Source organism: Danio aesculapii, chromosome 25, assembly GCF_903798145.1.
Source record: "Danio aesculapii chromosome 25, fDanAes4.1, whole genome shotgun sequence".
In the NCBI taxonomy this organism is placed as follows: Eukaryota; Metazoa; Chordata; class Actinopteri; order Cypriniformes; family Danionidae; genus Danio; species Danio aesculapii.
This window is the reverse complement of record NC_079459.1, coordinates 12,935,128-12,952,206: the sequence shown is the minus strand read 5'-3', so window position 1 is coordinate 12,952,206 and position 17,079 is coordinate 12,935,128. Positions and strand designations below refer to the sequence as shown.

At 35.3% G+C, this 17,079-nt stretch overlaps 1 protein-coding gene across 1 annotated transcript; it reads left to right on the top strand.

Moving 5' to 3' along the window:
• The first annotated feature begins 1,869 nt into the window (after positions 1-1,869).
• hyal6 (hyaluronoglucosaminidase 6) lies at positions 1,870-16,544 on the top strand. The gene is made up of 4 exons (XM_056452089.1): positions 1,870-2,022; positions 4,567-5,331; positions 10,754-10,843; positions 16,092-16,544. The coding sequence occupies exons 1-4, from the start codon at positions 1,870-1,872 to the stop codon at positions 16,542-16,544; spliced, it is 1,461 nt and encodes a 486-aa protein (XP_056308064.1).
• The last annotated feature ends 535 nt before the right edge of the window (positions 16,545-17,079 follow it).

The following is a 17,079-nucleotide window of genomic DNA, read 5'->3' as shown; positions in this document are numbered from 1 at the left end:
CGGAGATACAAGAAAATGGCTTTTTTTGCTTATAACTTCTCAACCCTCGGTCAAAAATTTGTCTCTTTACATCCGGCAAAGCATGCCGAGGCAAATGATGTCTGATTTTCCCAGGTCAGCCATTTTGGCCGTCGGCCATTTTGAATTATGTCAAGAATTGCTATATTTTACGGACACATAGACGAATTGTTATGAAACACAGTATATGTGTTCAGGACTCTGCCCTAAAGGTGTCCAGAAAGTTTTGTCACAGCGCCACCCTTTAGTCAAACGTTATAACAATATTTCTAAAAATGCTAATAACTTTTGACAAATTTTGTCTATTGTTATGGAGCTTGTCTTGATACATTGATACCAATTATGCCTTAATTAACTAAACTTCCTGTCCATCATCTAGCCTTAAGTCAAAAACCTACTTTTTCAAACTTCTCCTACATCTTTGGCTGATTTGCCCTAAATTTGACTCATCATCTTCAGACCAGGCTGACAAAAAAGTTCTGGAAATTGTGTCGATGGGTGTAACGGTCTTTGTTTACTGCACAGACAAATGTAATGGGATGATGCCAAACTACATCTACGTCTGTATCTCTGCGATAGTTAAAGATAATGACACCAAATTTTTTGCCTCACACCATAAAAATTTGGTGACAGCGCCACCTATGTGTCAAGAGTTATAAGACATTCATTAGCCATTATTAATGAAACTTACAATTTTGGTAATAACTTTTGTCTGCATATGCTTATTTTGATGTAAATTGGTCTCAAACTCCTTTGGTCATACCGACAACACAGATCCCAATTATGCCATAATCTGCCAAACTTCCTGTCTGCCATTTTGATTTTGTTCAAACTATTCTTTTTTTAAGTCCTAGACCGTTGGTCTAATCTTCGCCAAATTTGAATTGGATCATCTTTAGACCATGTAGACCAAAAGTTATGGCATTCATGTTGATAGACAAAACTGTTGTCACTTAGCATATGCGCAAACTTGATGTAATGCTGCCAGATGAGCTTACAGGTTGAATAAGTGCAATGATTTGAAATATTGAAACCAAACTTAAAATCTACTGGTCTTGCAGATTCCTTGGATCATACAGAGAACATTGATATCATTTCTTCCTTTCCACCAACTTAAATCAGTTTGAAAATATGTTGTTTTGAACTCTCCATAGATGGTTAGCAGAATTGCTAGCATTGGCTCAGACCATGCTGCCAAAAAGATATAGAATTTTCTCATTGCTCTGTAGCTTGTTGCCATGCTTGTTTATGATGTGGCTCCTGCGGGCTGCTTGGCCCCCTTAATTGCTGCTTGCAGCTATATTTAGAATTGTTATTATATTAATTATGTATTAACTTATGTATTAACTAAAATGAACTAAAATGTTGTTAGAACGCAAAACATAGCTGAAATGAATCAAATGAAAATTAGAAGAAAGAATCACCAAAACTAATACCAACGTCAAAGCACATAACAATATAATAAAAATATGCAGTAAAAGGAAAATCAAAGAAAAAACAATTAAAGCTAATTTAAAATGTGAATAATTTTTTATAAGAATGTTTTATGAATGTCAATGTATAATTTTGCTAGATTATGGTCAGCTAATCAAGTCGTGGATGCATTAATTACTAAACTGAAAACTGAAATTAGAGGACAGTTAACTGAGTGTAGTACAGAGGATCATTGTGCTGTGGAATCTAGGGCATGGCTGCTCATTGAACCTTGCTTTTCTGCCACTCAATTATGCCTTTGAATATCCTTGCCAAGTTAACCCCACAAAGCAATCTTTTTTAAATGCAATTCATCATGTTTTGTTTCTCCATAGGTTGAGGCATGTTGGTTATTTGATCTATGAGGGTATTCAGGCAATGGCGCTGATTGGATTTCTGGTGGTGGCAGTGTGTGGATTTCTGGTTGCTTGGGGTGATCAGTTGAAGCAAGCTCGGACACCATTGTTACCTCATCGCCCATTTCTGGTGGTGTGGAACGCACCTACGGAATCCTGCCGTCTTCGATTTAAGGTTCAAAATATGTCAAAGATCCAGCAAAATTCACTGCGTGGTCCAAATGATGGGAATAAGAATTGGAATGTGAATCTTATTGTCATTGTCTAGATGTACAGTACAATGAAACTTAAGTGTAACTCCTTGTAGTTTGAAGTCACAGTAACAGATTAAAAAGCATATTGTATAGTGCCATGCTAATGTGCATAAACAGTTGAGTGTATATGGGTGATTCTAGAATTGTGGGTACATTTAGCCTCGCCTAACCATCTAAATATAAAAACAAATGATAATAATAAACTAGTTTTAAATTATAATACAAATTATGCCATGATATCTCTATACAATGTTTGTACTGTATGTGTATTTAGGGATATTAAAATATTAACTTAAAGGTCCTATGAAATAAAATAATCTATAATCTAGTGCGCACCAAAACACTGACAAAGTTCACATTTAGAAGATATAAAAATTGATATATGTTAAGCTTGTAGCTTGTAAAGCTTGTCACCTCCGCCTAATTGTTTCAACAGTCTCATCAAATCATGTCCAATCAAATGCCCTCTAGTATCTGACATGCCCCGTTCCCTTCAAGACACTTCACATTTGACGGCTTGAGCTCAACCACTCTCACTGGCAGAGTGGTGATAAAACAAAACGTCATTAGCTGTTTTTTTTTAAGGCGAGGAGCTACTATAATTCCCACCCTCTCTTCATGATTCAGTTTGGATGGTCAAACATTGGATAAAAATGCACATTTCAAAGCACTTAACGGGACTTTTAAAACTACAACTACAGTATGTCTATTTTTGACCGTAATCATACATTCAGCTTGACTCACTCTCTCACTTACTTACTACCTTAATCTTATTGCTGGGTTTATTAGGGGTCCTCACAGCAGAATAAACTGCCAATTACTCTGGCAACTGTTCTGTGGATACCCTTCCTGCTGCAATTCTCAGTCCTGGGACACCCACACAGTCTCCCATTGACACACTATGGCCAATTTAATTCAACTATACCGCATGTCTTTGGACTGTAGGAGAAACTGAAGCACCCAGAGCAAACCCACATAGACACAGGGAGAATAAGCAAACTCCACACAGAATGACATCCTGGTCTAGCCGGGACTCAAACCAGCAACCTTCTTGATGTGAGGCCACTCTGCTAACCACATCCTCCATATTTTTTGTGTCTTTACTAAGTTAAATAAACATTTGCATTACACATCTAATTTTGGTATTATTTGTAGTTTCAGTTATAAAGAGCATTTTGACTTCACTGATATAACATGTGACTTTCTCCATTTCACTTCCTCTGGCAGGAAACTCTGGAAACCCAGTTCTTCTCTCAATCATTTGTACAAAACACAAAATGTAATAGTAGACTGATTATATGTCAACACTGTTACTGTGATATTTCACCAAATTTCTCACTAACATTTTGAAAACTCTAATTTCAAGAGTTCACACTTAACTGATTTTTAATAAAGCGTATTTGGCATGCTGTCCCGGGAGAGAGCCCTGAGCTCGGAATATCTTCGATCCCGGGGCCCCCTCCCATTAGAAGGGCGAGAGGGGAGTTTGAGCTCAGGTAGGTTTCGAGAAAAAAAAATAAAATAAAAGATTAAACTACTCTTTTCAAAAGACATCCTGGGATTTTTAACGACCACAGAGAGTCAGGTCCTCAGTTTAATGTCTCATCCAAAAGACGGCACTCACTGAGCAGTATAGAGTCCCCTTCACTATACTGGGGCGTTAGGACTCACACAGACCGCAGGTTGAGCGCCCCCTTCTGGCCTCACTAACACCACTTCCGGCAGCAACCTAGCTGCATGTGATCTCTCATCCAGGTACTGACCTGGCGCAGTGGGTGACCATGTGAGAGTTGCAGAGAGCTAACTGCTGACGTTTAAGACATGCCATGTAGGGTTTGAGCTTAGCATATTGAGCTAAAGCACAAAATTACAAATGTCAACTCTGTTATTGTCAACTCTTAGTGATTTAAAAAGTTTAACAACAAATCAACAATTAATAACAATCAAATGTCATCTATCACATTTATGCATTTTGCATTATTTTACTTTAGTAATATATTTAGTTTCCTGTAAATAATATGTTTGTTGTAAAATGGATGAAATGTACTCGCAATTGTGGAATGAGTCATATATAAATTACAGAAATAAAGGTACAAAGCTATTACTAGGTTGTTACTGTAGCTTTTCACTTTTTGGTTTGCACATTTTAGGTATGAATTTGTATATTTTAGATATTATTTTGTACCTTTGGGATACCAATATGGACTCTTTAGGAAATTTTTTTATTTTTTAACAAAGGGGCTTCTCCAGATTTTGTACCTCGACATAACATTCATATCATGAATAAGTTTTGTATAAAGTAATTTTCACAGTGCCATAGTAATTCATATTAAACAACCCAGTGTATAATGTAATTAATTCAGATAGTGGTTTGAACATATAAGCAGCTGCAGGTAAAAAAAAAAGTATATTGTGCAGTCCCATGTGTAATATACATAATTACATTTTGTCTATTTCTTTGCAAGGTGGATTTGGACCTTAGTGTCTTCGACATTGTTGCTAACCACAATGAGACCTTGAGTGGCCCCAACGTCACAATCTTTTACCACAGTCACCTGGGTTACTACCCTTACTACACAAGCTCTGAGACTCCTATCAATGGTGGCCTTCCTCAGAACCAAAGCCTGAGCAAACACCTCAGTAAAGCGCGAGCGGATATTGACAAGCTCATACCTATCAAGGACTTTCATGGTCTTGGCGTCATTGATTGGGAAAACTGGCGACCACAGTGGGTACGCAATTGGGGCTCGAAGGACATCTACCGTAACAAATCTAAGGAGCTTATAAGAAAGTTACACCCTGGCTGGCCACAAAGTAAGGTGGAAAATGAAGCAAAGGAGGTGTTTGAGAGGGCTGGACAAGTGTTCATGAACTCAACTCTACTGCTAGCCGAAAGTCGCCGACCACATGGTCTTTGGGGGTTTTACCTGTTTCCTGACTGTTACAACTATGGTTACAAGCAGTATCCATTTCGTTACACAGGAGAGTGTCCTAATATAGAGCACGTACGCAATGACCATCTGATGTGGTTGTGGAAGGAGAGTACAGCCCTATATCCTTCCATCTATCTAGACTATGAGCTAAAATCTTCAGCTAATACTGTCAAATTTGTGCACTACCGTGTCAAGGAGGCCATGCGGATTGCTTCAATTGCCAGGAATGACTATACACTGCCTGTTTTTGTTTACTCCAGACCCTTCTACGCATATACGTTTGTTGTCCTATCAGAGGTAAGTAGATTATTTGAGTTTTATGATAATATATTCAGTAGGCCTAGAGGTTAGAAGATGTGCTTTGACATATGAACAAAGTTGTTGAGCCAGTGTTCTAACAACATCTATCTATCTATCTATCTATCTATCTATCTGAGATAACAATTTTCTTAATCTTAATGTGTTCTTCCAATTAAATTCCAGACCTAAATTACTACAAAAAAAACAAAAAACAAAACTGGTCTGCACTGCACTGGTCTCTCTCTCTCTTTCTCTCTCTCTCTCTCTCTCTCTCTCTCTCTCTCTCTCTCTCTCTCTCTCTATATATATATATCACATGAGTAGCAGTGCGATATGGCTGTAATCGTGCGCATAATCGTGTATAAAACACGGAGAGTCTAAAAATCTTTTTGTATGAGGAACTACTTTTTTCCGCCATTCATTCAAATCTACAGCTGACGTCACAAGGCAAAAGCCGTTACTAATTCACCAACATCATTTTAGAGCTAGTATTTGAATGATTCTCTAGAGTAATGTCTAAAGTTAAGTGACATTTTAAGATTATAAGGCTGAACGACATGAAATGCCATCAGTCTAGAGACATTTCCCAGTATTTCTCTGTTGCAATCAGGATATGCTGTTATTATGCTGTCTTTGTCGCCATCTTGTGGATGGACAACATCAACCATCTTTGCTCTGCTCAATGACAGGCTGATGGATATATCTCAGAAATTATAAATTTTTAAAATAGGTATTATCCTGCATAGTTGCATTCTCAACTAAAAAAAAAACCAAAGTACATTATGTTGTCCAACAGCTGCAATATTTGTCAAACTGTAGTGACTTTTTGATCTGCTGTCACTCTATATGGGATAGTAATATAGAAGGGTGAGGAGGCTGTATGAGTTCTGATAATGGCGAATATCGCATGGCTATCAGCCAATCAGATTTGTGAACCAGACAGGACTGTTGTATATCTATATATACACAGTATGTCAAAAAGGTGAGTACACCCCTCACATTTCTGCAAATATTTATCTATAACTTTTCCTAGGACAACACTGCAGAAATGACTCATTGACACAATGAAAAGTAGTCAGTGTAAAGTTCGACTTAGCAGTGTAAATTTATTCTCCCTTCAAAATAATCAAAAAAATACACCCATTATTAGCTGAACCCCTGGCAACAAAAGTGAGTACACCCCTAAGGAAGAAATTAAAATGTTAATATTTTGTGTGGCCACCATCACTTTCCAGCATGGCTTGAATTCTCCTGGGCATACAGTTGACCAGAGCTTCACAGGTTGCCACTGGAATTCTCTTCCACTCCTCCATCACAACATCACGGCGGTGGTGGACATTTGACACCTTGTGCTCCTCCAACTTTTTTTTTCAGGATGCCCCAGAGGTGTTCTATGGGGTTTATGTCTGAAGACATGCTTGGCCAGTCCATCACCTTTACCCTGAGTCCCTTTCGCAAGCCAGTGATCATCTTATAGCTGTGTTTGGGGTCATTATCATGCTGGAACACTGCTTTGCGGCCCAGTTTCTGGAGGGAGTGGATCATGCTCTGCTTTAGTATGTCAGAGTACATGTTAGAATTCATGTTTCCCTCAATGAAATGTAGCTTCCCAATGCCAGCAGCACTCATGCAGCCCCACATCATGACACTCCCACCACCATGTATAACGGTAGGCAAGACACACTTGTCTTTGTACTCTTCACCTGGTTGCCGCCACAAACGCTTGACACCATCTGAACCAAAAAGATTTATTTTGGTCTCATCAGACCAAAGGACATGGAGTACCAGTACTCCTGGTCCCTAGTTTGGATGTCTGCAGCAAATTGTTTACGAGCTTTCTTGTGCATAGTCTTTAGAAGAGGCTTCTTTCTAGGACGACAACCATGCAGACCAGTTTGATGCAGTGTGCGGCATACGGTCTGAGCACTGACAGGCTGACCTCCCATCCCTTTAATGCTGGAAGCACTTATCTGTCTGTTTTTCAACGACAATCTTTGGATGTGACGGCGAGAACGTGGACTCACCTTCTTTGGCCGACCATGGCGAGGCCTGTTCTGAGAAAAACCTGTCCTCTTAAAGTGCTTGATGGTCTTGGCCACTGTGCTGCAGCATTGTTTCAGAGTGTTGGCTATCCTCTTATAGCCTAGGCCATTTTTATGCAAAGCAACAATTCGTTTTTTCAGGTTATCTGAGAGTTGTTTGCCATGAGGTGCCATGTTGAGCTTTCAGTGGCTAGGTTGAGAGAGTGGTAGAGCTTTTATACCAAATTTAACTCACCTGCCAATTGGTGACACCTGAGACAGTGTAACACTAATGAGTCACATGACACAGGGAAAGGAAAATGACTAATTGTGCTCAAATTGTACATTTACTCTTAGGGGTGTATTCACTTTTGTTGCCAGGGGTTAAGCTATTATTGGCTGTAATTTAAATTATTTTGAAGGGAGAAAAAAATTACACTGCTAAACGAACTTTACACTGACTACTTTTCATCGTGTCAAAGAGTCATTTCTGCAGTGTTGTCCTAGGAAAAGTTATAGATAAATATTTGCAGAAATGTGAGGAGTGTACTCACTTTTGTGACATACTGTATATATATATATGATGGATTGTCAAAAGCTCCTGATCTTTTGGAATATGTTGCACTTAAATAAAAATAGGTTGTATAACAAATTTATTTTGTTATCCAAGTACTAAAAATGACCACATACATTACGCGAATTCCACTTAACGTAGCTTTTGATGTCGGGTATTTAAAGTCAGCTGTTCAACAGTACCTGTTTTTACCGGCAGGTGGGAGTGGGACTGTTTTCGTGGTTTTCACACGGCAAGTGTTAAAAAAATCCCACCATGACACTGTCTTCATTCATTCGTTATTTTGAGGAACTGAAGCTGATGAGGTAATAATCCAACTGTTTCGCGAAACTAATAGTTCTAACAACTGATGAAGCTTAATATTTGTTTTCACAGTATAAAATGTGTTTAGTTTTGCTGAAATAAAATAACTGTAATCAATAAAAATTTAATCATATAAATGTAAATACATGCGAGTTATTCAGAAAAACGTAAACTGTACTAGCTTTCTAGATATGATATAGATATCTAGACATATTTATCTAGATATGAAATAGTCAACCACATCTGTTTCTGTAATAGTTAAATCACAATGAGTTCATGCATCTACTTTGTTATTTTATAGCTATATTCTACTGTAACATGCTATGACAGTTAGCATTGGATTATAAATAAATTTATTCTTATGAAAATACCTAAAATAGCTGGAAGAACACAGTTTAAGCCTTTTTATGTTTATTTGGATCTTATTTTCATTCATTCAACTACAGCAATAGCTGGATGCCGTCATCCATATTAGGGATTTCCTGGAATGTTCTATGTGATGCATTTAAAATGCCACAATGCCCACATCACCAAAAATCTCTCTCTAAAGAAATCTAAAGAAATGGGTTATTTAGCAGGGTGAATTAGAACTTTACTTGAACAACTTTTTGGGGGGTTGGGTGTCCTTATAAACATGTATAAAGAACCTTACATGTGCGTGCGCACACACACACCAAACAAAAATCACCTGCTTACATAAAGGATGATTATTGAGTCTCACCTTGTGCTTGGAGTCATGGCAATTGTGACTGCGTCTTTAGAGAGTGTACAGATATCTTCCCTGAGGGTGACAAATGACTGTTCAGGCCCCAATCACATCAAATGCATATATATATATATATATATATATATATATATATATATATATATATATATATATATATATATATATATATATATATTTTTTTTTTTTTTTTTTTTTTTTTTTTTGTGGTGAGGGGCACCTTTTTAAAATTGTTTTCTATTGGCATCAAGTGTTTGTTTTTTTTTGGTGTTTATGTGCCCACATGCATTTCACCTTTACTTGCTGCGCCTCACATTTTGACGGTGTGCTCTGTGGGTCTGCAGTTGAAAAAAGTCAACTCTGTCAGAACTGAAAGCATGTTCCACATCACACATCAAAAATTACCCTTAAAGCTTTTTGTTTCAGTGGCATAATTGTATCTTCTTAATTCATAATTTGTCTTATAATTTTCTGTGGACAAATGCTGCTTTGCAAGAAGCCCTTATATGGAGCTGGTTTGTGCATGTATAATGTAATTTACTAACCTCATGCATGCAGGCGCTCATATTAAAACACTCAAAATTCTGAATTTTTTTAACAAAAAAAATGCAATTTTAGATATTTGGACAAGAAGCAAGACAAAAACGTTAAAGAAAGAAAAGATTTTATTTATTTATTTATTTTATTCTATTTTTTTGCAGTGCATCACTTTGTTTGCCATTAATTGAATTGTAAAACATCATATCATTGAATTGTATTGGATTACTCACTACCAGCTTTCTACTTTGCACACTCTTCAGCCATTTAGAGGGACCTGTCAAACACACATTGTTTTAATCACTCGTCAAATACTTGAGTGACAGACCCAGCCCCTAAATCACCCTCCTCCGCCCCGACATCTTAAATGCCAGAGATATGCTTAAACACTCAACTGTCACCTCATTATGAGTGGAATGTTCCAAATCAAACTCTGCAGTAGGTCTGCAGTCGTGTTTTCAGTTTGATGGGACCACCCGCTTTTCTAGACAGTGAAGTACATCAAGGTAATGTACTTATTATGGCTAGTTTAGGTTACAACCGATAGTTTCCATATGTTCATTGTGATAGTACAGGCTCCAGACTGTACATTATACATTTAGTTCTACTGTATTGTTTTACTTCCCAAAAGGCAAAAAATTAAATGTGCAATTACACACCATGATTTACGAGATAATGCTAAACCTATGTATGGGTAATGATAAAGAAGATGTTTAACTAAATCATCTTAAAATGATCACCCTTTATGAAAAGGTTCCAGTAGTTAAGGTTAGTTAATATATTTACATGAACAAACACTAAATAATACATTTAGTACAGCATTTATTCATCTTTGTTAACATAAACATATTAATAAATGTTAATAAATTATTGCCTTTTAGATCATATTTTTGTATTATTGTTTTAATTGTGGCAATTAGTCATGTAATAAAATGATAATGTACATCTAGGTAGTTGTTTTCGAATAAAGCCCTTTAGTCTTGTAAAATTCTACTGCCTAGATCACATTATCCCTTTCTTAACAAGCCCAACTTCGAATTTGAATAATGCAGTAAATGCTGAAATCAACACTTTTACATTATTTAACAAATTAAGCATTTAGAACCTTATTGTAAATTGTATATATATATATATATATATATATATATATATATATATATATATATATATATATATATATATATATATATAATTATATAAATTATATATATATAATTTAATTTTTTATTATTTTATTTTATTTATTTTCATTTTGAACAGAGTGACCTGGTCCACACCATTGGAGAGAGTGCAGCATTGGGGGCCGCTGGGGTGGTCCTGTGGGGGTCATCTGAGTATGCAAGATCTCAGGTATTATCCAAACAAATGCCTTAAACAACAGTAAATGTTCAAAGAATATTACAACATTTCTGCTTTCAGTTTTCGGATACACAGTTGAATTCAGAATTATTAGCCCCCCTGTATTATCAGCCCCCCTGTAAATTTTCCCCCCCATTTTCTGTTTAATGGAGAGAAGATTTTTTCAAAACATTTCTTAACATGATAGTTTTAATAACTCATTTCTAATAACTGATTTATTTTATCTTTGCATTGATGAGAGTAAATAATATTTTACTAGATATTTTTCTAAGACACTTCTATACAGCTTAAAGTGACATTTAACGGCTTAATTAGGATAATAAGATTAACTAGACAGGATAGGGTAATTAGGCAAGTTATTGTACAGTATAACAATGGTTTGTTCTGAAGACAGTCGGAAAAAAATTAGCTTAAAGGGGCAAATAATTTTGACCTTAAAATGGTTAATAAAAAAGTAAAAACTGCTTTTATTCTAGCTCAAATAAAAGAAATAAGACTTTCTCCAGAAAAAAAAAATGTATCAGACATACTGAGAAAATTTCCTTGCTCTGTAAACATCATTTGGGAAATATTTAAAAAAGAAAAAAATCAAAGGGGGGCTAAAAATTCTGACTTCAACTGTATATACAGTATATATTCAATTCAAGTAAATTCATGTTTATTTATAAAGTGCCTTTACAATGTAGATTGCGTTAAAGCAGCTTAACATAGAAGTTCTAGTAAATTGAAACTGTGTCAGTCCAATTTTCAGAGATGAATTTCAGTTTGGTTCATTTAACTGTGGTTTAATGTTCACTGCTAAAAGTCCAAACACTGAAGAGCAAATCCATGAATGAGCAGCTCCACAAGTCCCAAACCAAGCAAGCCAGTGGCGACAGTGGCGAGGAAAAAGACGAAAGTGAAGGAAAAAACCTAGAGAGAAACCTATATATATATATATAAATCATGTGATTGCAAAGATTACTCCAAGCTTGAGAGATTAATAGACCACAGATTATTAAAAAATGTCATAAAAAATGATATACAGTGCGTTTTTTTCTTACAGTAAATATCAATTTAATTTATTCTTTGTTTTTTATCCTTTAGTGAAGATGAAATTTATTGTCATATGAACCTTCAGAATTCAGACTTAAAAGCTAATTCCACCCTAAAAAATAGTTTTATTGTCAGTGGTGTGCTGCTTAATATTTGTGGAAACCATTATACTTTTATACATTTTTGCAGAATAAAAGTATTAATTTAAATTATTAAAAGTATTCGGTACATAACCTGTTGTACATTGGACAGGGTGACACTTTACTTGGGCATGTTTATTGACTGAACAAGATATAGTCAAATTTGTGTTTTTGTAACTTCTTCCTCCCCAAAAATATTATTTAAATCAAGGGTGCCCAAACCTTTTCTTATGAAGGGCCAAAAACCAAAATTGATTGAGGGCTGTGGGCCGAAGGTAAATATACTAAACTGTATTAAATTAAAGTGTCCATGAGTAATTTTTAAATTTATTTCCTAATATTTAAAAATAACTACAAAACATTGCTTTATAATATATTAACTAATGCAGTATATACAGGTATTTAAAAAAAAAAATTATTACAGTAAAAACATAAACAAACCCATTAACAACACAATAGAGTTTAATGTTGAAGACACTATTGGCTCATTTCCACTACCAAGGGTACCCTTTTGGTGGGCGTGGTGTACGACAGAAAGTTTCAGTCGACGTCTACAGTAAAGCTGTACGGGTCGTTTACATATCATATGAGAAGCACTTCTCACAAAACAGATGCTTTACACACATAAATACTTGTGTATAAATGTTTATTACTAACTTTTCTATGAACATGAGTTGATCATAAATGCAGATCAATGACAGTGCGAAATAGTCTACTGTAACGTCTGTAATTATATAAAATAAATAAATGCAACATATATGAACACACACAGACCCTTACAGTCTTCGATGTGTTATCAACTACAGAAGAACTACACACAACATACATTTAGTCCTTATTAAGGTTCAAAAACAACACAAAATACAGCCTACAGTCAGTGTAAACCTCTCATCCGTGACATTAATCTTCAGCAGCACATGTAGCCTCTGTTCCGAGTTCATAATAGTGCAAAAGGTGATGATAATAATAGTTAAACATTAACAAAGTTAAAGTTTGTTCACGTTTCCGCCTTCTCCTTTGTTTTTTCGCGCGTCACTCTCGTGTTTGTCAGTATCTGACAGGATCGGGTTTCAAAAGCACACTCAAAAAAATATTTGTTTTTACTTGTTCAAACTGCTTATTTAAAATGAGCTGAATCAACACAATTCTTGAGATTTCATTGGGACAACTTAATTTTTTTTATGTTCAATCCACATAAATTTTCTAAAACTGTTAAGTTAACTTAATCCATTTGTGTTGGGACAACATGAATGCATTGTGTGGAACCCTGCATTTTTTACAGTGCACGTCAATAATTAAATGCACGTTATTATCATCAGCTCAAGAAGTTTGTTATTTCAGATACAGATGCGCAGCAAGCGCAAGCAAGAAAGCGAAACTGCTCGCGCTTCAGACTGGCTCGTAAAAAAAAACTAAGGGGCACAGGGTAAATCTGCTCTTCTTTTTGGCTTTGTGGCTGTTCCTCAAGACAATCACAAGGAATGTTAGAGCCTGGGTCCATCATGGCTCATTATTATATGCATATGTAATTCCGCTGTAATCTCTCAGCTGTGTATTTTAAACATGGCAGGTTTTTTGTTTTCATTCTGACTTGTTGCGTTAGTGAATGATGTACCTCTGTAAACCAATAGCATTCAGCTGTGCGACTAGCTCTGCCTTTTGGTTCCCTTTCTCGTGTTTGATACCCTTTCGAAAGGGTGGCGAAAAAGAGGTATGGTACGGTACGGTTTGGTACAGTTTTTGACAGTGGACACGGCTATAAAACCGCACCGAACCGAACCGTACCGTACCACTCAGTGGAAACGGGCCATAATCTGTACGTGCCATTGATTTGATTTGCTCGCTGATGTCTTGTGCATTACCCTTTATCCATCGAGTGACAGTATTTTTATTATTATATTCCTGTTTGACTTTCTTTTTTTTTAACACAAAAGAAGATATTTTAAAGAAAGTTGGATATCTGTAACCATTGACTTCTATTGTATTAGTTTTACAGCTTTCTTCAAAAAATATATTTTAATGGGTTTAACAGAAAAAAACACATAAAAGTTTGATTCTACACAAGGGTGATCAAATGATGAACTAATTTAAATTTTTAGGTGAATTATTAAATCACTGAATTACTAACTCTCTGGTTGTTAACAAAATGAATTGAACAAAAAATTGACCTGACTGGATTTGCTGCATTTTTTAAAAAGAATATATAAATTCTAACATTAGAAACCATAACAGACAGTCTTTAGAACCAAAGGGGGATCAGCGTCTGCTAAAGCTAATGGTATTAATATATAATCTACCATAGAAGCTTGGGAAACTCTCCTCAAAGTGTCTTAAAACAGACTTCTTATAACTTATTTTTGTCTAAACCAAAAATACAACACACAACTGTCATCATGGCTGATGACATCATGACATCTCTATATCTGGTGATATATACAGTATCTCACAGAGACAGATGTGCTCCTGAAGGACACATGCTCATTTTGTGGGCGCATCCCATTTCCTGTTTACAGAAAGCACAGGGATGAGTTTAAACTGAAGCAGATGGAAAGAGTTAACAAAGCGCTAATGTGTCTGTCTGTTGCGTGACATAATGGCAATTCTGTGTTTGTTTGCCTTGCATGTAATTGAGCTTGGACATTTAAACTCGCTTAGGGGAAATTTCTGGTGAACAGAGTATCATGTTTAGTGATCTTGATGATTCAGCATCTCGCTAACAGAAAAACACACTTTCTAATGATAAATTACAATGAGCTATACAATATATGAACTGAAATAAATGCACAGATATTGCCATGAAGTCAGAATTATTAACCCCCTTTGATTTTTTTTCTTTTTTTAAATATTTCCCAAATGAAATTTTCTGATATTTTTCTTCTGGAGAAAGTCCAGTCCTTATTTGTTTTATTTAGGCTAGAGTAAAAGCAGTTTTTAATTTTTTAAAAACCATTATAAGGTCAAAATTATTAGCATCTTTAAGCTTTTTTTTTTTTTTCAATAGTCTACAGAACAAACCATCATTATACATTAACTTGCCTAATTACTCTAACTTGCCTAGTTAACGTAATTAAGCCTTTAAATGTCTCTTTAAGTTGTATAGAAGTGTCTTGAAAAATAGTAAAATATTATGTACTGTCATCATGGCAAAGATTAGTTAAATAAATCAGTAATTAGAAATCAGTTATTAAAAATAATATGGTATTTTTATTTGTTTATTTAAAAAAAATTGTTGTGTACCTTGGTCATTTTTTACAATAAAAATAGTAATAATAAAAAAAATAAATAAATAAACAAACAAAATAAATGTTAATAATGGTCCATTAGTAATGCTAATAATTAGTTAGTTAATGCATTTACTAACATTAACCAAGTATGATTAATCTTGTAAAGAATGTATTAATCATAGTTCAACATTAACTAATGCATTATTAAAATCCAAAGTTGTGCTTGTTAACATGGAGATTGAGTTAACATGAACTAACGTTAACTAAGTTAAATAACATTAACTAAGATGAATTAATACTGTACTAAATGTTTAACTAATTATTTGTTCATGTTAGTTAATACGTTAACTAACATTAACTAATGGACCATTATTTTTAAGTGTTGCCAAATAAATAAATAAATAAATAAATAATAAAATAAATAAATAAATAATATGTTGTTTAATACATTTTTATTTCAGTTTTATTATGGCTACAGTAAAACAAAAGTTCAGTTACATCATGTACATCAAGTTACATCACACAAAAGTTCAGTTTAATAAATAAATAAACAAACAGTTGTCATTAAAAGACTAAATTTAATTTAGTTTAAATTGATTTAATTTAGTAGGGCATATTCAATATAACAATATTAATAAACACAACAGTAAAAAGAACTCAAAACCTGAACAACCTTTAGTTTGCTATATCTAATATTTATATTTTTTATTTAAATTAATTTATACTTTACATATTTAATTTTGAATATTTTTTTTAATAGTATTAACTAATAATAATGGCTTACTTTTTTTATATGTAAAAATGTCCTAACATCTATAATATGCTTTTATCTTTGTGCAGAGAAACTGCTTGACAGTGAAGAAGTACATTGACGGTCCTCTTGGCCACTATGTGATCAATGTCACCTCAGCTGCTAAACTGTGCAGCAAGGCCTTATGCAAGAAGAATGGTAAATGTGTCCGCAAGAGCCTGGACTCTGGGGCTTACCTGCACCTCAACCCTCGCTTCTTCAACATTCGCCTTAATCAAGGCATCCGTGGACCGCGTTTCTATGTCAGCGGCCACCTCAATAACCTTGACATCCTGGACATGAAGCAGAAGTTTACCTGCCAGTGTTACCAGGGCTGGACGGGCATCTACTGTGAGATGCCCCAGATGGCAGAACCTCTCCCTCCCCACCCGAGAGACAGCATCCTGGGAGAACTACTGTTTGTCCTGTCCCTTCATTTCTCCTGCTTGTCTGTTATCATGTTCTTGGGTCTGTGTCTCATTATTAAGTGTTTGATATTGTAAAACACAAGGTAGATGGGCTTTTGTAAAGTATGTGTTATAAAAACATGAAATTAATGCAATGTGGGGCATCATGGCATCTGTATTCACAAAATATCTTGAGGCTATAAAGTAGCACATTTCATAAAAAAATTAAAGTTAGTTTGGAAATGATGGGCAAAAATAAAGCCTTGCCCCTACTCAATATTCAGTTTCAGTTGGAGGTATATCAACATACAACATACGAAATACGTCCCAGGAGGTGTTTTTTTACAGTTTTTGTTTTCGCAAATCCACGAGAGGCCACTGTGTACACTTTTTGAGATCTCAAATTTCTCTCGTGAGTGCCATACATGCCTGCTGTTCTCGCATAAACCCACCAGAGGCCGCTGTTGACTGACTGTTTGACTGACTGAATGACTGACTGACTGACCCACTGACTGACCCACCCTCCTCCTTCCCTAAACCCAACTAGTTTTATTGATTGACCTGCCCACTCACTTCCCTAAACCCAACCAACAATTTAAAGCAATCTAGAAAAAAAAAAGCCCTTGTCTGA

Bases quoted from the DNA above. Each gene is read 5' to 3' on its own strand.
- hyal6 (XM_056452089.1), top strand. From the start codon at position 1,870: ATGGCGCTGATTGGATTTCTGGTGGTGGCAGTGTGTGGATTTCTGGTT. The intron at 2,023-4,566 runs GTTCAAAATATG...TTTCTTTGCAAG, and splicing joins CCTGCCGTCTTCGATTTAAG to GTGGATTTGGACCTTAGTGT. The intron at 5,332-10,753 runs GTAAGTAGATTA...CATTTTGAACAG, and splicing joins CGTTTGTTGTCCTATCAGAG to AGTGACCTGGTCCACACCAT.